Source organism: Heteronotia binoei, chromosome 9, assembly GCF_032191835.1.
Source record: "Heteronotia binoei isolate CCM8104 ecotype False Entrance Well chromosome 9, APGP_CSIRO_Hbin_v1, whole genome shotgun sequence".
NCBI classification, from domain to species: Eukaryota; Metazoa; Chordata; class Lepidosauria; order Squamata; family Gekkonidae; genus Heteronotia; species Heteronotia binoei.
In genome coordinates, this window is record NC_083231.1 from 110,079,514 (window position 1) to 110,101,472 (window position 21,959).

General features: G+C 48.2%; 1 protein-coding gene across 1 annotated transcript in view; it reads left to right on the top strand.

The window, feature by feature from the left end:
* The first annotated feature begins 12,545 nt into the window (after positions 1-12,545).
* SCARB2 (scavenger receptor class B member 2) overlaps positions 12,546-21,959 on the top strand; it is a 68,078-nt gene continuing 58,664 nt past the window's right edge. The window contains exon 1 of the mRNA XM_060247408.1: positions 12,546-12,673. Coding sequence (XP_060103391.1) covers positions 12,554-12,673 — 120 coding nt within the window. The 5' untranslated portion in view covers positions 12,546-12,553. The remainder of the gene's footprint in view (positions 12,674-21,959) is intronic.

A 21,959-nucleotide genomic window follows, 5' to 3' on the forward strand; every position in this document is an offset into this window, starting at 1 on the left:
TTCTACAAAATGACCCCTGCCTATAGGTCAAAGGTTAAGACAGCCTCAGTGGGCTTTCACACACACGAAATAACATGCTTTCAATCCACTTTGCAATTGGATTTTGCTGTGTGAAATTGTTTTGTTGTGTGAAATTGTTCAGCATGTAGGCTTGGCAATCCCCAGGTCCCAGCAGGGGTCCCAGCTTTTACAGGCTCCTTCCCGCCCCGTCAGCTGATCAGTGAGGGGGAAGCCCTGCCCCCACAGCCACCATGTACCTTTCCATCTCAGAAGGCTTAGAAGACTTGGGAAGGGCTTGGTTTTTTGAAAGGTGTGTGTGCCTTTAAAACTTTGGAGCTAGGCTGAATGGGGACAGGTTGAGCCTGCAGAACAAGATGGCTTTTGAAAGGGATGGGAAGGAGCCCAGAACCTCCATTTGTTTTACAGCCCCTCCAGAACTCATTTGCACAGTAAAGTAGAGATAACGCAGTAAAGTAGAGAGAGAGGAACTTGGTCGAGTGTGCAGCATTCAACAACTCCCATGGTGAGACTATTGCCCCAGTGAGACCACAATTGTGTGTGCTTCCAAACTGTGCTTATTTTGGCTGCTTTGTGTGTGTGTGTGTGTGTGTGTGCGAGAGAGAGAGAGTGTGGCAGCGCAGCCAGCTGCTGGGAGATGAGGGAATGAGGACTATATTCAGGGGAACTGCACTGCTGTATTTTTATTTATTTATGTTAGGGAATAGGAAAGTCTTCTGGCTCCACCCCTGAGGTCTCCCGGCCCCACCCCCAAAGTCCCAAGGTATTTTCCGAGTTAGACTTGGCAACCAAGCGTGACCAGGAACTGTCTCAAAACTCTTGTCTCTGAACTTTTCATGTGTTCCGTGCAAAATACAAATCACTGCAGCGTTGCTGAGATAGACCTTCCGTCTGTTGGGGGAATCCGGCAAACGCCCACGCTCTGCTGCCGGCCCTGCCTAAACATTCTGGACTTGCCAAGATTCCAAAAGTGACAAGCATAGGCAAAAAGCTGTGAATGCAAATAATTAATAAACTGCATTGTCTATTTAAGGAGCGGTATCTATGATCATTTGCAACCATGCACTTCTCAAAAACTCAGGAGAAATACAATTAATAGCTTCTGCTCAATAAAGTGCATATTATATATATATATTTCTTCTCGATGTGATGAATTACAGCAGTTTCCAACTCCTTAAAGCAGGGGTGTCATTTCTCACATGGGATCCAGGGAAGTGGACAAAGGAAGCTGTGGCTTTTTCCTTCCTTTCCCAGGGGACCAGGAGGGGGAGAAGGCTCAGCTAATAGAAGGAAGAGAGGCTTGGCTCAGTGGCTCTGCTGTGCAATTGCCAGCTATCCCTCCCCTTCCTCCCCAAGGAAGGAGCCTCAGCCAAAGGAGAAAATAGAGGTTTTGCTCTGTAACTCTTGTGCAGTTGAGCAAGCCTTTCAAAGCAAGCTGTTATGCAGAAGGAAGCAAGAGAGAGGGAGAAGGAAGCAGATGACAGCCAGTTGCCTGGAAGCCTGATAGAAGCCCTCCGAGGGCCTGATTTGGTCCTAGGGTTGCCAAGTCCAATTCATGAAATCTCTGTGGACTTTGGGGGTGGAGCCAGGAGACATTGGGGGTGGAGCCAGGAGCAAGGGTGTGACAAGCATAATTGAACTCCAAAGGGAGTTTTGGCCATCACATTTCAAGGGACAGCATACCTTTTCAATGCCTTCCTTCCATAGGAACTAATGAAGGATAGGGGCACCTTCTTTGGGGGCTCAAAGAATTGGACCCCCTGGTCCAATCTTTTTGAAACTTAGGAAGTATATTGGGGAGAGCCACTGGATGCTATACTGAAAATCTGGTGACTCTACCTCAAAACACAGGACCCCCAGATACCTGCGGATCAATTCTCCATTATTTTCTATGGGAATAAGCCTCCATAGGGAATCATGAGTTCCCAGCAGACATCCCCCCCCCCCGCTTTCTGATTACCCTGAAGCGGGGGGAGGGCCTCCAAATCAGGGGATCCCCTGCCCCCACCTGGGGATTGGCAACCCTATTTGGTCCCCAAATGGCATGTTTGACACCCCCACCTTGAAGCAAAAGGGCTTGTGCTAATCCAATGAAATTTGAATAAAGTGTGTCAAGTTTCAAAGACTGTAATGCTCGTTTTGATGATTTCCCCCAGAATGGAATGGCCATCAGCAAGCCTCTGACGAATACTGTCGACTTGTGAACTCGTTTCTTGCCAATCCTTCTTCAGCGAGGCATAATATAAGCCCATGTCTATAGCAATAACACATAAAAAGGTCCATATCCCAAATAATGGCAATACAAAACAAAGAAACAGCACTCACCACTTCAAAATAAGCAGCAACATCTCAAGCACCAATCTTTGGAGAACATTATCTCAATAGAGCTATGCAGGGCGTTTTTTGAGCAGAAAAGCACAGGAACGCAGTCCTGGCTGGCTTGGCATCAGGGGGTGTGGCCTATTATGCAAATGAGGTCCTAAAAAGCCCCGTGTGAAACATCGGTGACGTCAAGGGGTGTGGCCTAATATGCAGATGAGTTCCTGCTGAGCTTTTTCTACAAAAAAAGTCCTGGAGCTATGCGGTCAGTCCCTCACACCTGTGCAAACTCTTAAAGCAAATACACACAATACAAGGTGTGATAACCAGGTGTTTTTTTTTCCTTAAGCAGGAATGCACAGGAACGCAGTCCCGGCTGGCTTGGTGCAAGGGGGTGTGGCCTGATATGCAAATGAGGTCCTGCTGAGCTTTTTCTACAAAAAGCCCTATGTGAAACAATGGTGATGTCAGGGGTGTGTGCCTAATATGCAAATTAGTTCCTGCTGGGCTTTTTATAATAATAATAATAATAATAATAATAACAACAACAACAACAACAACAACAACAACAACAACAACAACAACAACAAATTTTATTTCTATCCCACCCTCCCCACCTCAGTAGGCTCAGGGCGGCTAACAACACTTTATAAAAACATACAATAGTAGATAAAACCTTTACATTTAACAATATAAAAACATTAAACTTAATAACATTAAATCCAATAATCCAATACATACGGTTAAGTAACTTCAACTGACAGTGCTGATGGTGTTTAACGCTAGTTCTGCCAGTTTATACACAGCGGTATAGGTCTTTAAAACCGCATTGGCGGATCCTTGATTAACAAACTTCTTTAGCAGTCCGAATGTGCAAGCTTAAAAAGGGCGGTCTTGCAGGCCCTGCGGAACTGATCGAGGTTCCGCAGGGCCCGCACCTCCTCGGGGAGTTGGTTCCATAGGGCCGGGGCCACGATTGAAAAGGCCCGTGTTCTAGTATTCTGGTATTTACTCTCCTTCGGCCCAGGGATAGTCATTAGGTTTTTCCCGGCTGACCTCAGTGCTCTCTGGGGTTCATATGGGGAAAGACGGTCCCTCAGGTAGGCGGGTCCTCGGCCATACAAGGCTTTAAAGGTAATGACCAACACTTTGTACTGGACCCGGTATGTAATCGGCAGCCAGTGCAGTTCACGCAGCCCCGGCCGTATATGCTCCCGTTTCGGGAGCCCCAACAACAGTCTGGCTGCCGCGTTCTGCACTAGCTGCAGTCTCCGGGTCCGGCACAGAGGTAGCCCCAAGTAGAGGGCATTACAGTAGTCTAATCTTGAGGTGACGGTTGCGTGGATCACTGTTGCGAGGTCCCGGCGCTTTCTACAAAGAAAGTCCTGGTGATAACTATGTAAGGCAGAACATATGATAGGTGGACATAGCAAACCTATTTTACGAATAACAAGCACAATCAATGGTGGAGTTCAAACCAACAGGCGCCATGGAATTAAGTTTAAAGATCCAGAAGCTTTCTTCTTGAAGAAGCAACCAAAGCACATCCCGATTGTTATTAGGAATGTCCAGATATTTTTAGATAACAAAACATTTCATATCATCTACAACAGCGGCCCCCAATCTTTTTGGCACCAGGAACCGGTTTTGTGGAAGACAATTTTTCAGTGGACCGGTGGGGGTGCTGGGGTTTTTGCTGCCCCAGGCTGCCCCCAACCCCACACCCCATCTCCCACATAAAAAAGTAAAGGTGAAGGTAGTCCCCTGTGCAAGCACCAGTCGTTTCAGACTCTAGAGTGACATTGCTTTCACAACGGCAGACTTTTTATGGGGTGGTTTGCCATTGCCTTCCCCAGTCATCTACACTTTCCCCTCAGCAATGGGGGTCTTTAAATAAAGAGTAGGTGAAGGTCTCTGCCTCACTCTGTGGCCCGGTTGCCAACAGGCCATGGACCGGTACCAGTCCGCGGCCCGGGTGTTGGGGACCCCTGATCTATAGAACGGTGTTCAGACAGGAAATGTTCAATGAGAGGAGCTTCTAGAACAGGGGTGGTCAAACTGTGGCTCGGGAGCCACCTGTGACTCTTTCACACATATTGAAGCCCCCACGGAGAAGGCATTTGTCCCTTTAAATAACTTTTCAAAGCCAAGCGAGCCAGTGGTTTGGAGAATGTATTTAAAGTTAAAATTACTTTCTTTCCACGTCTCCCTCTCTTCTCTCCCCATCTGTTTGTTGTCCTTCCTTCCCTCAAACATTTAGTGTTCATGCCCTTGTGCTTTCTACCTATTAAAGATTTTTTTTTTTGCCAGATAAGCCTAACATTGCCTCTAGCCATTGCTAGGCTCTGGAATACATACGTTTGCTGCTTTCTGCTGCAGGTCATTTTTGTGTTTAACATAGATTCAGCATCGCTGATATGCTCCTTTCTGGAGTGACGGTTCACAGCAATAATGGAGATGGATGTTGAGGCAGGGTAAAGAGCGGAGGAGAAGAAGAAGAAGAAGAAACTGGATTTACACCCCGCCCTTCATTCTGAATCTCAGAGTCTCAGAGCGGCTTACAATCACCTTTACCTTCCTCCCCCACAACAGACACCCTGCGAGGTGGGTAGGGCTGAGAGAACTCTGACAGAAGCTGTCCTTTCCAGGACAGTTCTGCGAGAGCTGTGGCTGACCCAAGCTGCAAGTGGAGGACTGGGGAATCAAACCCGGTTCTTCCAGATAAGAGTCCTCGCGTTTAATTACTACACCAAACCGGCTCTCTAGAAGGCCGGTGAAGATGAGGGTGGCCTCCACAAGGAACTTCCATTTTACACTTATAACAATCCTGTGATAGAACAAAGTTGGAGTCCAGTAGCACCAAAAACGTTTTACTGAGAATGTAAGCTTTCGTGTGCGTGTACACTTCGTCAGACAATGAAACGGGGTACCGTGAGCAGTGCTGCATATAGCTTGTGTGGACAGCAGTTAAGCATGCAAAATAGTACAAAGTTAGAATCCAATGGCAAAATAGTGAAATTAACAAATTGAAAGAATAAGAAGTTTGGTCTGTATAGCATTAGTTGTGTGGGGAAATAGCAAAGGCAATAAACACGTCAGAATCAGAGAATAATGGGGAGCATCCACCGTCACAAAGCAATAAATGTGGGGTCTGTTCATTGCTCTGTTTCTCCTCAAGCATGGGTGAAACCAGGGGTGTCGAACTCATGAGGGCTGGATCTGACATAAACGAGACCTTGATGGGCCGAGCCATGTCGGGCCAGGCCATGTGTGTACCTATTTAAGATTAAGTAGCAGAGATATAAATTTTATAAAGAACACAGACAAACACAAATATATATATTTAAAAACTTAAAACACGCTTATAACATTAGCACTCATTGGTTAAAGATGCTTTCTTTGTATTTCTCCCATGGGATCCAGAGAACTGGGCAAAGGAAGCTCTGGCTCTTTCCTGCCTTCCCCAGGGGACTGAGGGGGGGGGGAGCCGCAGCCAATAGAAGGAAGAGAGGTTTGGCTCAGTAGCTCTGCTGTGCGATTGAGAGAGCCTGGCAAAGCAAGCTATTCCTCCCTCCCTTCCTCCTCAAGGGAGGAGCCTCAGCCCATGGAGAAAATAGAGGTTTTGCTCTGTAGCTCCTGTGCAATTGAGCAAGCCTGGCAAAACAAGCTGTTATGCAGAAGGAAGCAAGAGAGAGGGAGAAGGAAGCAGATGACAGCCAGTTGCTCGGGGGCCTGATAGGAACCCTCTGGGGGCCTGATTCGGCCCCCAAACTGCATGTTTGACACCCCAGGGTTAAATAGAACATCTTTTTAAAAAAAGGTGTTTTTGTCCACCTGATTTACTTTTTAACATGTAGCATAGCATTATAAGTATCACCCCAGTTTGCCAATACAAAAAAGAATATGTTAGAATACTGTGGAAGATGGGCTTAGCATAGACCGTCGGTCCATCAAGGTCAGTACTGTCTACTTGGAGTGGCAGCGGCTCTCCAGGGTCTCAGGCAGAGGTCGTTCACATCACCTACTGTCTGGTCCTTTTAAATGGGAGATGCCGGGGATTGAACTTGGGACCTTCTGCATGCAAAACAGAGGCTCTTCTACTGAACCACAGCCCCTTCCGTGTTAGGAAATTCCTGAGATTTGGGGGTGGAGCCTGAACTTGCCCCTCTTCTCTTCCCAGGCTCTGCCCCCAAATCTCCAAGAATACCCCCAATCCAGAGTTGGCAGGCCTACGCAAACTTGTTCAGAGGCACTCGTTCAGGCCTTCCGTGTTAGGAAATTCCTGAGATTTGGGGGTGGAGCCTGAACTTGCCCCTCTTCTCTTCCCAGGCTCTGCCCCCAAATCTCCAAGAATACCCCCAATCCAGAGTTGGCAGGCCTACGCAAACTCGTTCAGAGGCATTATTTTCTCTTTCTCCAAACACAGCACAAGGGTGAATCACATCACCCCTCCCTTTTTTTCAGCCTTCAGGTCAAAGGTGACTCATGGTGACTCCATCAGGTTTGCCAGGCAAGAGATGTTCAGAGGTGGCTTGCCATTGCCTGCTTTGGATTAAAGAAGAAGATGAAGAAGATTGGATTTATACCCCGCCCTACACTCTGAATCTCAGAGTGGCTTACAATCTCCCTTCCCGCCCCCCCACACATAACAGACAGCTTGTGAGGTAGATGAGCCTGAGAGAATTCTCTCCCAGAAGCTGCTGAGCCAACGCCATTTCAGCAGCTTCAAATGAAGGAGTGGGGAATCAAACCCGGTTCTCCCAGATAAGAGTCTGTGCACTTAACCACTACACCAAACTGGCTGATACACACATACACATATATACACACATAAAGGTGAAAGTAGTCCTCCATGCAAGCACCAGTTGTTTACAACTCTGGGGTGATGTCGCTTTCACATTTTCACGGCAGACTTTTTATGGGCTGGTTTGCCATTGCCTTCCCCAGTCATGTACACTTCCCCCGCCCCCAGCAAGCTAGAGTACTCCTTTTACCGACCTCGGAAGGATGGAAGGCTGAGTCAACCTCAAACCGGCTACCTGAATCAGCTTCCGCTGGGATCGAACTCAGGTCGTGAGCAGAGGGCTCCGATTGCAGTACTGCAGTTTTACCACACTGCGCCACAGGGCTCTCATATACACACATACACCCCCCCTAAGATATATATTGATATATAGATTATAAATATATACACGCCATGATCTCTCTCTCTCTCAATCATGGTGTGGGTGTATGTATATGTATATATGTATATATATATATATATATATATATATATATATATATATATATATATATATACACACACCCACACCCCAATTTATATATATAAAGCAGCTGTCCACTTCAAAGTAGCGAATCCTCGTTGTCTGGAGAGCAGCTGCAATTCCAGATCTCCAGGCCCCAACCTGCTGGGCTGTGATCATACACGCTAACTAATCCACTTTCAATGTACTTTCTAACTAGATTTTACTGCGTGAACTGGCAAAATCCAGTTGGAAAGTGGATTGAAAGTGCGTCAGTTAGTGTGTGATTGCAGCCTTAAAGAGTGAAATGGTGTTGGATAAGTGAGAAGTTTCTCTTTAAAGAGTATAGCTTGGATAAAGGCTTCTGTGAAAATAGGGTCCTAGATATCCCGGAAATACTCGTTAAGCTGCAAGGATTGTGAACTTTGTCCGGAGTGGAATCCTCTTTTTCAGTGGTTGGAACAGGACGTGTCTTTCTGTGGCTAGAGAGAAGCATCTTTGGTTTCTGTTATGAACTGTTATTAAGGGCTTTCTGACGCATTACCTGTTCCACTTCGTGGTTGTTCCGTGGATGATTGTCACAAATTTATTGGAATGTCTCTATCAGAATGAACTTTGGGATTGTTGCGTTTCATAATGCTTGCAACGTGATTGAATCTTTGACTACTGAACCGGTTCCGCACTAGACCTTTAATCCTGGTTTAGCCCTGTCCCCAAACTGACATTCTACTCTAGAATCAGAGAAACCAACTCTATAACTCTTACGATTCTATGAGCTTAGTGTAGAATGTCAGCTTGGGGTCAAGGCTAAACCCAGGGCTGGCGCTGGGTTTTTTGCTGCCCCAGGCAAGGCTCCGCCCCCACCCTCCAGTGGGGGAGGGCCCCCAGCGCCGGGCCAAATTTGGGGCCGTTTGCATGGAGGGATCCCCTTGAGGAGCCCTCTGTGCAAACACCCCCCCTCCCCCTGTTCGACTTTCCCGCAGCGCAGGAAGGCTGAGCAGGGCTGGATGGCCATTTGCATGGAGGGTTCCTCTGCGGACGCTGGTGAAGAGAAAATGCCACTCTTTCAGCTCTGAGGGATCAGGAGAGCTCCAATCCCTCAGAGCCGAGAAAAAAAGGAATGGGAGGCTCAGGGACAGTGTGAGCAGGGAGGGGGCCCGTGCCGGGAGCTGGCGCCCCTAGGCAATAGCCTTGTTCGCCGACTCCCATGCGCCGGCCCTGGCGAAAGCGGGATTAAAAGCCTAGTGCTAAATTGGTCTTGGTTCTAGGACTGCTTGTCACAGGGGGCTGTGTCTTTCTTACCCCTGAAGGCTGGCAACCTTCCTTGACCGAGCCCACCTTCCAAAAGCAAACTATCCTCTCTAGGAGAGTCGATCCCTGTCGTCTGGAGAGCAGCTGCAATTCTGGGAGCTCAGCAATGACCAATGACCTGGCGGGACGAGCGGACAACCGCGACAAAGCGCCCCGAATGAGGCAGCTGACAAGAGCGCCCTTGGGCTGTGATCACACACACACACTAAATGATGCACTTTCAATCCGTTTTCAATACACTTTCCAACTGGATTTTGCCAGTTCAAAAAAGTAAAACCCAGTTGGCAAATGCATTGAAAGTGCATTGTTTAGTGCAGGGGTGTCAAACATGCAGCCCAGGGGCCAAATCAGGCCCTTGGAGGGCTCCTATCAGGCCCCCGAGCAACTGGCTGTCATTTGCTTCTTTCTCCCTTTCTCTTGCTTCCTTCCGCATCACAGCTTGCTTTGCCAGGCTTTGCTCAATTGCACAGGAGCTACAGAGCAAAGCCTCTACTTTCTCCATTGGCTGAGGCTCCTCCCTTGGGGAGGAAGTGGGGGAGGCAGAGCTTGCTTTGCCAAGGTCTCTCAATCACACAGCAGAGCTACTGAGCCAAGCCTCTCTTCCTTCTATTGGCTGAGGCTCCTCCCCCTCCCGGTCCCCTGGGAAAAGAAGGAAAGAGCCAGAGCTTCCTTTGCCCAGTTCCCTGGATCGCACAGGAAAGAAAGCACCTTCAAACCAAACGAGGGCTAATGTTTTATTTTAAGCTTAAACAAAAATCTTTGTGTTTGTGCTATTTATAAAGTATATCTCTGCTACCTGCCATTACATTTTATGACGCACATGGCCCAGCCCCGCAAGGTTTAATTTATGTCGGATCTGGCCCTCATAACAAATGAGTTCAACACCCCCCGTTGAATAGATCCCAGTGGGCAGCCGTGTTGGCCTGAAGCAACAGAACAAAGTAGGAGTCAAGTTGCACCTTTAAGACACCAATCTGCTGCTCTGACTTATATTGCCCCCTTGTTGATGCAGCTCAGATAATATAAACTAACAATCTCCAGACCCCAACTTGTGTTTCTTCTAATCTGCTAACAAACATTTCCATGATTTTGCATACTAATTCATTGCTCACTCTCTCTATATTTAGGACTGTTTCCCATTCCATCCTATTGTAAGAACATAAGAACTTAAGAGAAGCCATGTTGGATTAGGCCCATGGCCCATCCAGTCCAATACTCTGTGTCACACAGTGGCAAAAAAATCCCCAAAACCAAGTGCCATCAGGAGGTCCACCAGTGGGGCCTGGACTCTAGAAGCCCTCCCACTGTGCCCCCCACCCCCACAATACTGGCTGATTTGTTTTCAATTCCCTTCCTAATAATTCCCAGCATCGTGCTGGCCTTTTTTATTGCAATCACACACTGTCCCAATGTTTTCAGGGCTCCAGGAAAGGTGTTATCAAGCTCCATGGGGCACCACGTTGAGGATCCCTGCCATAAAGCGACATAAGATTCCCTCCAATGCATGGCCACAACTATTATAGGAGAAGCTGGTAGGCCCAATTAAGAACCATAAGAGAAGCCATGTTGGATCAGGCCAATGTCCCATCCAGTCCAACACTCTGTGTCACACATAAGAACATAAGAGAAGCCATGTTGGATCAGGCCAATGGCCCATCCAGTCCAACACTCTGTGTCACATAAGAACATCAGAGAAGCCATGTTGGATCAGGCCAGTGGCCCATCCAGTCCAACACTCTGTGTCACGTAAGAACATAAGAGAAGCCATGCTGGATCAGGCCAATGGCCCATCCAGTCCAACGCTCTGTGTCACATAAGAACATAAGAGAAGCCATGTTGGATCAGGCCAGTGGCCCATGCAGTCCAACACTCTGTGTCACATAAGAACATCAGAGAAGCCATGTTGGATCAGGCCAGTGGCCCATCCAGTCCAACACTCTGTGTCACGTAAGAACATAAGAGAAGCCATGTTGGATCAGGCCAATGGCCCATCCAGTCCAACACTCTGTGTCACATAAGAACATAAGAGAAGCCATGCTGGATCAGGCCAATGGCCCATCCAGTCCAACGCTCTGTGTCACATAAGAACATAAGAGAAGCCATGTTGGATCAGGCCAATGGCCCATCCAGTCCAACGCTCTGTGTCACATAAGAACATAAGAGAAGCCATGTTGGATCAGGCCAATGGCCCATCCAGTCCAACACTCTGTGTCACACATAAGAACATAAGAGAAGCCATGTTGGATCAGGCCAATGTCCCATCCAGTCCAACACTCTGTGTCACATAAGAACATAAGAGAAGCCATGTTGGATCAGGCCAATGTCCCATCCAGTCCAACACTCTGTGTTACATAAGAACATAAGAGAAGCCATGTTGGATCAGGCCAATGGACCATCCAGTCCAACACTCTGTGACACACAGCGGCCGCAAAACTCCCAACTGCCATCAGGAGGTCCACCAGTGAGGCCAGGACACTAGAAGCCCTCCTACTGTGCCCCCCCAAGCACCAAGAATGCACAGTATCACTGCCCCAAACAGAGAGTTCCAGCTATAAGCTCTGCGACTAATAGCCACTGATGGACTTCTGCTCCATATGCTTATCCAGTCCCTTCTTGAAGCTGGCTAAGTTTGTAGCCGCATAGTGTGTGCTTCTAGCACACGAAAACTGACATTCTGAATAATAACACTGTGCTCGATTCCTCGTCTGATGAAGTGTGCTTAAGAGCACACGAAAACGTATGTTCTAAATGAAAAATGGTTGGTCTTAAAGGTGCAACTTGACTCCTGCTTCGTTTAACTGCTTCAGACCAACCCGGCTGCCCACTTGGATCTATTCTGAGTAAAACATTGTTGGTCTTAAAGGTACAACTTCCTGTTTTGTTCTACCCCTGGTTTGAGAGTGTATGTGTGTGTATGTGTGTGAGAGAGTGTGTGTGTGTGTGTGTGTGAGAGAGAGAGAGAGAGTGTGAGAATGCCAGAGCGAGTGTGTGTGTGTGAGTGTGTGTGTGAGAGTGGTGTGTGAGAGTGTGTGTGAGTATGAGAGTGTGTGTGTGTGTCAGAAAGAGTGTGTGTGTATGAGAGAGAGTGTGTGTGTGTGTGAGAGAGTGTGTATGAGAGAGTGTGTGTAAGAGAGAGAGTGTGTGCGACAGAGAGTGTGTGTGTGTATGAGAGTGTGTGTGTGAGAGAGAGAGTGTGTGTGTGTGTGTGAGTGAGAGAGTGTGCGAGAGTGTGAGATTGCAACCTTGCAACTCCTCCCACCCGGCCTCCTGCCTCGCCTAAGGCCGAGCGCGCCCCGAGCAAGCGCGCCACCTCCCCTGCCTCCTCCCACCCCCCTTTTGGGAAACTGGAACCGAACCGAGCGGCTCTTTCCAAAAGCGCCAGCCAATCCGGCTTCCCTCCGCCCCTTTCGGGGAGCGGGAGGCGCTTGGGCCGGAGCCCTGGAGGAGGCAGTGCGCTCCGGCCTCTGCAGGGACTCGCCCAGTCGGAAGCAGCAGCAGCAGCAGCCGCCGCCGCCGCCGGTGTCCTTTGCCGAGCGCTCCTTCGTCTCCTGGCTGGGCTTTCTCGCAGCTGCAGCAGCAGCCCCCTGCCCGGGAGGAGCCGCGCACCGACCCTCCCTCCAGCTCGATCCTTCGCTCGCTGAACCGAAAAGCTCGCCGCCATGACGAGGAGGCTGTGCCACGGCGTCCTCGGGGTCGTGGCCGTGGCCCTGCTGATCGCCAGCGTTTCGCTCCTGGTCACCCGCGTCTTGCAGAAAGCCGTGGACTGGGAGGTCCAGGAGGTGAGAGGGGGGGAGCCTTGGCCCTTGGAGGGGGGTGCCTGTGTGTCATCTCCGCCTTGACACTTTCCGGGTTGCTTGAGGGACTGCAGGGATGCCGGCCTCCAGGTGGGACCTGCGGATTTCCCCGAATTGCTGCTCATCTCCAGAACATAACATAAGAGAAGCCATGTTGGATCAGGCCAGTGGCCCATCCAGTCCAACACTCTGTGTCACACAGCGGCCATCAGGAGGTCCACCAGTGGGGCCAGGACACTTAGAAGCCCTCCCACTGTGCCCCCCCCCTCCAAGCATACAGAATCCAGAGCATCACTTGCCCCAGATAGAGAGTTCCATCAATACGCTGTGGCTAATAGCCACTGATGGACCTCTGCTCCAGATGTTTATCCAACCCCCTCTTGAAGCTGGCTATGCTTGTAGGCGCCACCACCTCCCGTGGCAGTGAATTCCATGTGTTAATCACCCTCTGGAGATCAGTTCCCCTGGAGACAATGGGTGCATCGGAGGGTGGAGTCGGTTGCCTTGTAGCCTTCGGAGTCCCTGCCCTCCCCAGTCTCCGTCCCCAAATCCCAAATCTCCAGGAGTTTCCTGATCTGGGTCTGGCAACCCTCATGTGGGTGTACTTTCCACCTGAATTCTTGCAGGTTGCAGATTGGGGCCCGTAGGGATGCCAGCCTCCAGGTGGGAGCTGGGGATCCCCCGAAATTACAGCTCTTCTCTAGACTGGAGAGACCTTTCCCCTGGAGAAAAGGGATGCTTGGGAGGGTGAACTCGAGGGCCTTGTACCCAGCTGAGGTCCCTGCCTTCCCCGGGTTCCATCTCCAAATCCCCAGGAGTTTCCCTACCTGGATCTGTCAGCTTTATGCCACCCACTCACTCCCCCCTCCCCTAGCTAGTGGCCTGGAGGGATTTTGCAACCTTAGCGTGTGTGTTCTTTCCGCTGGAACACTTGCAGTTTGCAGACACCCTTTGAGGCACGGATGTACCTTAATAGTTGCAGAGAATGCAGTCTACCAGGGCACTGACCTGCTAAAACAGACAACAACAACTCTCTGAGAAACCTATGCCCTCATTTTGACCCAGAGTTAACATTGCAACAGGCTCTCATTTATTCCACTTCACACCCAGGATACTTAATGGGTTTAGTACATGAGCATCAATCTGCTATTCCGACTTAATTACCCTTCGTTGTTGTTTCAACCCAGTTAACGTAACCTAACATACACCAGGCCCCAGCTGCCCGCTCCTCCTCCACTCCACATTCTCACAATTTGACATATTACTGTTTTGTTGCTTTCTCATACTCATGCCACCCGGATCAAAGGTTTGCTCAGTTTGTTAATTTTACTATTCTTTCATTGGATCTTAAATTTGTACCATTTTGCATTCTAAACAACTGCCTACCGGCTATATGTACCTCTGCCCACTGTACCTGATTCTTCATCTGATGAAGTGCACTTAGAGCACATGAAAGCTTACGTTCTGAATAAAACTTGGTTGGTCTTAAAGGTGCGCTTGACTTCTACTTTGTTCTACTCACTGCTTCAGACCAACATGGCTACCCACTTGGATCTAGACCCCAACTTGTGGCTCTTTGGATCTGCTAAAGATCAAAAGAGACACCGTTTGGTGTCGTGGTTAAGTGTGCGGACTCTTATCTGGGATAACCGGGTTTGATTCCCCACTCCTCCACTTGCACCTGCTGGAATGGCCTTGGGTCAGCCATAGCTCTGGCAGAGGTTGTCCTTGAAAGGGCAGCTGCTGTGAGAGCCCCCTCAGCCCCACCCACCTCACAGGGTGTCTGTTGTGGGGGAGGAAAGGAAAGGAGATTGTGAGCCGCTCTGAGACTCTTCGGAGTGAAGGGCGGGATATAAATCCAATATCTTCATCTACCTCACAGGGTGTCTGTTGTGGGGGAGGAAGGTAAAGGAGATTGTGAGCCGCTCTAAGACTCTTCGGAGTGGAGGGCGGGATAGAAATCCAATATCTTCATCTACCTCGCAGAGTGTCTGTTGTGGGGGAGGAAGGGAAAGGAGATTGTGAGCCTCTCTGAGACTCTTCGGAGTGGAGGGCGGGATATAAATCCAATATCTTCATCTACCTCACAGAGTGTCTGTTGTGGGGGAGGAAGGTAAAGGAGATTGTGAGCCGCTCTGAGACTCTTCGGAGTGGAGGGCGGATATAAATCCAATATCTTCATCTACCTCACAGAGTGTCTGTTGTAGGGGAGGAAGGTAAAGGAGATTGTGAGCCGCTCTGAGACTCTTCGGAGTGGAGGGCGGGATATAAATCCAGTTTCTTCATCTCCCTCACAGGGTGTCTGTTGTGGGGGTGGGAAGGTAAAGGAGATTGTGAGCCTCTCTGAGACTCTTCGGAGTGAAGGGCGGGATATAAATCCAATATCTTCATCTACCTCACAGGGTGTCTGTTGTGGGGGAGGAAGGTAAAGGAGATTGTGAGCCACTCTAAGACTCTTCGGAGTGGAGGGCGGGATAGAAATCCAATATCTTCATCTACCTCACAGAGTGTCTGTTGTAGGGGAGGAAGGGAAAGGAGATTGTGAGCCTCTCTGAGACTCTACGGAGTGGAGGGCGGGATATAAATCCAATATCTTCATCTACCTCACAGGGTGTCTGTTGTGGGGGAGGAAGGTAAAGGAGATTGTGAGCCGCTCTGAGACTCTTCGGAGTGGAGGGCGGGATATAAATCCAATATCTTCATCTACCTCACAGAGTGTCTGTTGTGGGGGAGGAAGGTAAAGGAGATTGTGAGCCGCTCTGAGACTCTTCGGAGTGGAGGGCGGGATATAAATCCAATATCTTCATCTACCTCACAGAGTGTCTGTTGTAGGGGAGGAAGGTAAAGGAGATTGTGAGCCGCTCTGAGACTCTTCGGAGTGGAGGGCGGGATATAAATCCAGTTTCTTCATCTCCCTCACAGGGTGTCTGTTGTGGGGGTGGGAAGGTAAAGGAGATTGTGAGCCTCTCTGAGACTCTTCGGAGTGGAGGACGGGATATAAATCCAATATCTTCATCTACCTCACAGGGTGTCTGTTGTGGGGGAGGAAGGTAAAGGAGATTGTGAGCCGCTCTGAGACTCTTCGGAATGGAGGGTGGGATATAAATCCAATATCTTCATCTACCTCACAGGGTGTCTGTTGTTGGGGGGGGGGAGGAAGGTAAAGGAGATTGTGAGCCGCTCTGAGACTCTTCGGAGTGGAGGGCAGGATATAAATCCAATATCATCTTCTTCTTCTAAAAAACATTTCCATGACTCTGCATACTAGCTCACTGCCCACTTTCTCTGTGTTTGGGACCGCTTGCTATTGTCTGATGAAGTGTGCTTCTAGCACACAAAAGCTGCCATTCTGAATAAAACTTTGTTGGTGTTAAAGGTTCAGCTTGACTCTTGCTTTGTTCAACAATAACAGCAGGTCCTGGCCAATTTTTTTTAAAAACCCAAAGGCCCTGTTTAAAAACCCTGACTCGTGTGGCAGTTTAGATGCTTGTCGTGGTTGTACGGATGCCTCTGTCCCCTTCTCCCTGCAAATATCCTGTGATCCTTGGTACTTTCCTTGGAATACCTGCAGTATACCGTATTATTGCCTTTATTGCATGCGAAGAATCGGCTTCTTAGGGGGTCGATGTTGGAAGTTCAGTGCAAATCAGTCTCTCCGCCCGTTTTTGCCACCAGAAACAACCCTTTGCTGACCTCCTGCCGAAATAGAGCAGTGTTCTTGTTTTGTGCAATTGGATTGTGCCAGAAAAGTAAACAGAGACTTGGCGTATCACAGCCTGTATCTCTTCCTCTTTTCTCTCATTTGAACCCTGAGGGAAAATGGATGGGTGATGCTTTTACTGGCCGTCCTTTCAATTGTGAGTCTGCAGGGAAAAGTCATAGCCAGTTTGGTGCAGTGGTTAAGTGCGCAGACTCTTATCTGGGGGAACCCGGTTTGATTCCCCACTCCTCCACTTGCAGCTGCTGGAATAGCCTTGGGTTAGCCACAGCTATCACAGGAGTTGTCCTTGAAAGGGCAGCTGCTGTTAGAGCCCTCTCAGCCCCACCCACCTCACATGGTGTATGTTGTGGGGGAGGAAGATAAAGGAGATTGTAAGCCGCTTTGAGTCTCTGATTCAGAGAGAAGGGCAGGGTATAAATCTGCAGTCTTCTTCTTCTTGATGCTGCAAAATTCAAAACGTTTTATGTGCCGCTGTCAATTATCCTTAAAAGTGTGGACAGAGTTTTGTTTGCATGGGGGTAATGCACTCAATGCATGCTTGTAATCTGGTGACAATAATACTGTCCTACCTTCCAGGGTTATTGTAAGAATTGCTGATTCAGCACCTGTAACGCTTTGTGAATATTTATGGGAAGCGTACTGTGAGCGTCAAGTATCTTTATGGGATTTAGCTTGGAGAAACGTCGACTGAGGGGTGATATGGTAGAGATTTACAAGATTATGCATGGGATAGAGAAGGTAGAGAAAGAAGTACTTTTTTCCCTTTCTCACAATACAAGAACTCGTGGGCATTCAATGAAATTGCTGAGCAGTCAGGTTAGAACAGATAAACGGAAGTACTTCTTCACCCAAAGCGTGATTAACATGTGGAATTCACTGCCACTGGAGGTGGTGGAGGCTACAAGCATAGACAGCTTCAAGAGGGGATTGGATAAGCATATGGAGCAGAGGTCCATCAGTGGCTATTAGCCACAAGGTACAGATGGTCCTCTCTGTCTGTGGCAAGTGATGCTCTGTATTCTGGGTGCTGGGGGGGGGCACAGAAGGAGGGCCTCTAGTGCCCTGGCCCCACTGGTGGACCTCCTGATGGCAATTGGGGTGTTTTTTTTTGCCACTGTGTGACATAGAGTGTTGGACTGGATGGGCCATTGGCCTGATCCAACATGGCTTCTCTTATGTTCTTAGCAGTCTTTCATGCTGAGATTCTGCACAAATGGAGTGTTTGTTTGTGTATCCCTGTGTGAGTCATCATAGCCTGCAAGATTTGGATATTAGAGCAAATTGTGGATATTGCAAACCATGGAAAAGGGAAGGAGAGCCCATGTAAACCTGGGAAGAGGAGGAGGAGGAGAGAGCAGCTTGCTTCTACTTGCTAAATGTTGGTGTGGGGATAAAGATTCGGTGATATCTGAACTGGGCCTAGGGAGAGAGTCTGCCATTCTGCATTGCTTGGTAGGTTTTTAGTATCTGCTTGGTGCAAAACTTCTCCCTGATGCTCTTTTGTCTGTCTTGGGCTTTTGCTTCAGCGTTTCGCTCCAGTTAAGGCTTGGTTGGGCTCTTGGTGCATGTTGAGGCATATGAGTGACCTGATCCGCTGGATTGGAAATCATGGCCAGTCCACGAAGCGTGACATGACCCCGCCGAGACCTATTGTGGGTTGGATTTCCATTTCCCGTCTTGCAAAAAAAAGCGTTTTAAGGCCGCAGTTCTGTGGACGCATACTTCAGAGCGCCATCAAACACCGCAGGCCATGAGAGCCAGCGTGGTGTAGCGGTTAAGAGTGACGGATTCTAATCTGGAGAACTGGCTTGGATTCTTCCGACTCCTCCTCCTCACAAAGCCTGCTGGGAGCCTTGGGCCAGTCATAGTTCTCTCAAAACTCTCTCAGCCCCACCTACCTCACAAGGTGCCTGTTGTGGGGAGAGGAAGGGAAGGTGATTGGAAGCCACTTGGAGACACATGAGGCCTGCTGGGTGATCTTGGGCTAGTCACAGTTCTTCCAGAGCTCTCTCAGCCCCGCCTACCTCACAAGGTGCCTGTTGTGGGGAAATTCCTTCGGGTATAGAAAAGTGGGGTATAAAACAACTCCTCCTCCTCCCATGCATAGAATTCAGAAGCAAATTATTCCCCTTATTAACATAGTGGGTATAGTGTGTTTGGTTGTAACATGTGCGAAAACCAACCCAGGGAGAACATAGGAATAGATATCAGCTTAGTGGTGGTGGATGAATCTGAGATACACAACAGGGTCTTGTGCTCTGTAAAACAAAATCTGAACACCCAGACTGGAGGGGTGAGTCGGGGGGGAGATACAGCCAAGCCACAAACCAACAAGCTGATTGGCAGCTTCATGCAAGAAAGACAAAAGCCCGCTTTATATCTTTTGAAACGTTCTGCTAGCTGCTGGAATATGCCTGTGTTATTCATGAGGCATTCGGTGTTCTCATTTGTTGCTGACTGTACAATGATGCTGCTTGGTTCTTCTTGTGTGACTTTCTTATTCAAGAGGCCAGTGGCAACTTTAAGACCAACAAAAGTTTATTCGAGGTTTGAGCTTTCGTGTTCAGGCACACTTCCTCAGATACATAAAAATAGAAGTTAATGTTTCATATCTATCTATCCTGTCTGTCTGTCTGTCTGTCTGTCTATCTGTCTATCTATCTATCATCTATCCATCCATCCATCCATCCATCCATCCATCCATCCATCCATCCATCCATCATCTATCCATCTATCCATCCATCCATCATCTATCCATCTATCCATCATCTATCCATCCATCCATCCATCCATCCATCCATCCATCCATCATCTATCCATCCATCTATCCTCTTTGTGCGCAGAGGGGGAGGGAAGATATCAGGCTGTGATCTCGAGACCACTCACCTAATTCTGTTTGGAAAGTGGCTATTAGCCACAGTGTGTGTATATATATAAAATTTTTTGCCACTGTGTGACACAGTGTTGGACTGGATGGGCCGTTGGCCTGATCCAACATGGCTTCTCTTATGTTCTTATGTTCCTCTTATTGGGTTATGTGAACATCTCAAAAATATTGCCAGGTTTTTCCTTGTAGACGAAAGCTGGAAGACGACCTTAGTTTAGTTTATTACAGTCTCAAGACTGGAATACAGTGTAAACGTAATTTAGAAAAGTAAAAGCAGACATAGTATACAGAACTAGTGATCTAAATTTAAGAACTTCTAAAATGCAAATCCCGCAGTCTAAGAATCAGTGCCCCTCCTTGCAGAATGAAAGAACTATCTTACTTTGGTGTAGTGGTGAAGTGCATGGACTCTTATCTGGGAGAACCGAGTTTGATTCCCCACTCCTCCTCTTGCGGCTGCTGGAATGGCCTTGGGTCAACCATAGCTCTTGCAAGAGTTGTCCTTAAAAGGGCAGCTGCTGTGAGTGCCCTCTCAGCCTCATCCACCTCACAGGGTGTCTGTTGTGGGGGAAGAAGATATAGGAGATTGTAAGCCGCTCTGAGTCTCTGATTCAGAGAGAAGGGCGGGGTATAAATCTGCAGTCTTAGCAGACTCAGTACTGGGCTGCTGTGATTGCCTGTAAGAGGGCTGGATCTCAGTCTGTTTCAAGACTGTTGAGTCAGAAGAATAGTAAGGTAAGAAGAAGCTTTGGTTTGCAGAGTCATGCAAATAGCAGGTGTCTGTTTGCAAGGTGGAGCTGATATCTGGCTATGCATGCATTTGTGCACATATGCAAGGAGAAAGAAAACGATTAGAGGTGGAGAAGATCACATTGAGCATTTTTCAGCTCTTGCGCACCGCATCAGATTATGATGTTATTTTATACACACACAGAAAAGCGAGTATAGAGAGAAGGTAGAGCTCGTTTGGTGGAGTGGCTAAGTGTGAGGACTCCTAGCTGGGAGAACCGGGTTTGATTTTCCACTCCTCCACATGCAGCTGCTGGTGAGACCTTGGGTCATCCACAGGTTCTCTCCGAGCTCTTTCAGCCCCACCTACCTCACAGGCTGTCTGTGGTGGGGAGAGGAAGGGAAAGGAGGTTGTAAGCTGCTCTGAGACTCCTTTGGGCAGTGAATAATGTTCCCTCTAAACTGCAGAGTCTTGTGAGCAAAAATTCTACTTTGTGAGCTATTGGTATTGAAGTTGTGAGCTCCTGGCATTAAAGTGTGAGCTACTGTACAAATTATTGTTTTCTGGGGTCATCCTTCCAGAGCTGAGACAAAAATGCGTGTGCCAGAGGCCAAAAATCTGTGAGCTAGACTAGCTCGCGCTAGCTCAGCTTAAAAGAAACACTGGTAGTAAAGGGCAGGGTATAAATCCAATCTCTTTATTCTCCTTCCGTCTTCTCCTTCTTCTTCATGGAGATCGTCTACAGCTGTGGGATTTCCACACCAAGTTCGGATGTAAACAAAATAATTCTTGCAGCCAATTATATGTCTCTGATGTGCCCAAAGAGTGACTATAGAATTTGAGATTAAATGATCTAAAGGTTTAAAGAGTTCAGCAGAGGAGACAGTGTGATATTATGCTATTTGCTACATCCTGCCCCAGTTGTGCAATTATAGAGCATTTCCAGAGCACATATCCTGCTCCAGGTTGCTTGAAGGAAAGGTAGAGTAAAAACTTGGTGCCAGCTGAAAGAGACTTGGAAGCCTGAAGCTGTGGACTGACTTTAGGACAAGGCAGACAATTAATCTCTCCATCTTGGTAGCACTGATTCACAAAGATAAATTATCCGGGACTGTGGAGCATACTACTGCATATAGCAGGGATGGCCACTTGCTTAACATAAGAGCCGCTTAACATAAGAGAGTCACAAGATAGGAAGACAGGCAGGCAAATAGATGGGGGAGAGGTGGAAAGAAGGCACTTTAAATTTAAATGCATCCTCCAAGCTGCTGGCTGGCTTTGAAGAAGTGATTGACCATTGATGACATAATAGGGTGCTTAAACATAGTGATGGTTTTGTATCAGTGCTGATCTATGCATGCTGTGGAACCATATGGTACAGGTTTTTACAGTATGTCATGTACCATTTATTCTGACCTTTCTAACTCAGTCTTGCCAGATCTTGGCAACTAAGCAAGGTCTGCCCTGGTCAGTATTTGGAAGGGAGACCACAAAGGAAGCCCAAGATCGTTACACAGAGAGGGGCAATAGCAAACCAGCTCTGAATGTCTCTTGCCTTGAAAATCTTAGAGCAGTGGTGTCAAACTCATTTGTTATGAGGGCCGGATCTGACATAAATGAGAGCTTGTTGGGCCGGGCCATGTCTGGTTGGGCCGGGCCATGTGTGTACCTATTTAAGATTAGGTAGCAGGGATATAAATTTTATAAAGACAAACACAAATATATATTTTTTAAAATGTAAAACATGCTTAAAACGTTAGCACTCGTTGGTCTTAAAGGTGCTTTCTTTGTATTTCTCCCATGGGATCCAGGGACCTGGGCAAAGGAAGCTCTGGCTCTTTCCTTCCTTTCCCAGGGACTGGGTGGGGGAGGAGCCTCCGTCAATAGAAGGAAGAGAGGCTTCGTTCAGTAGCTCTGCTGTGTGATTGAGAGA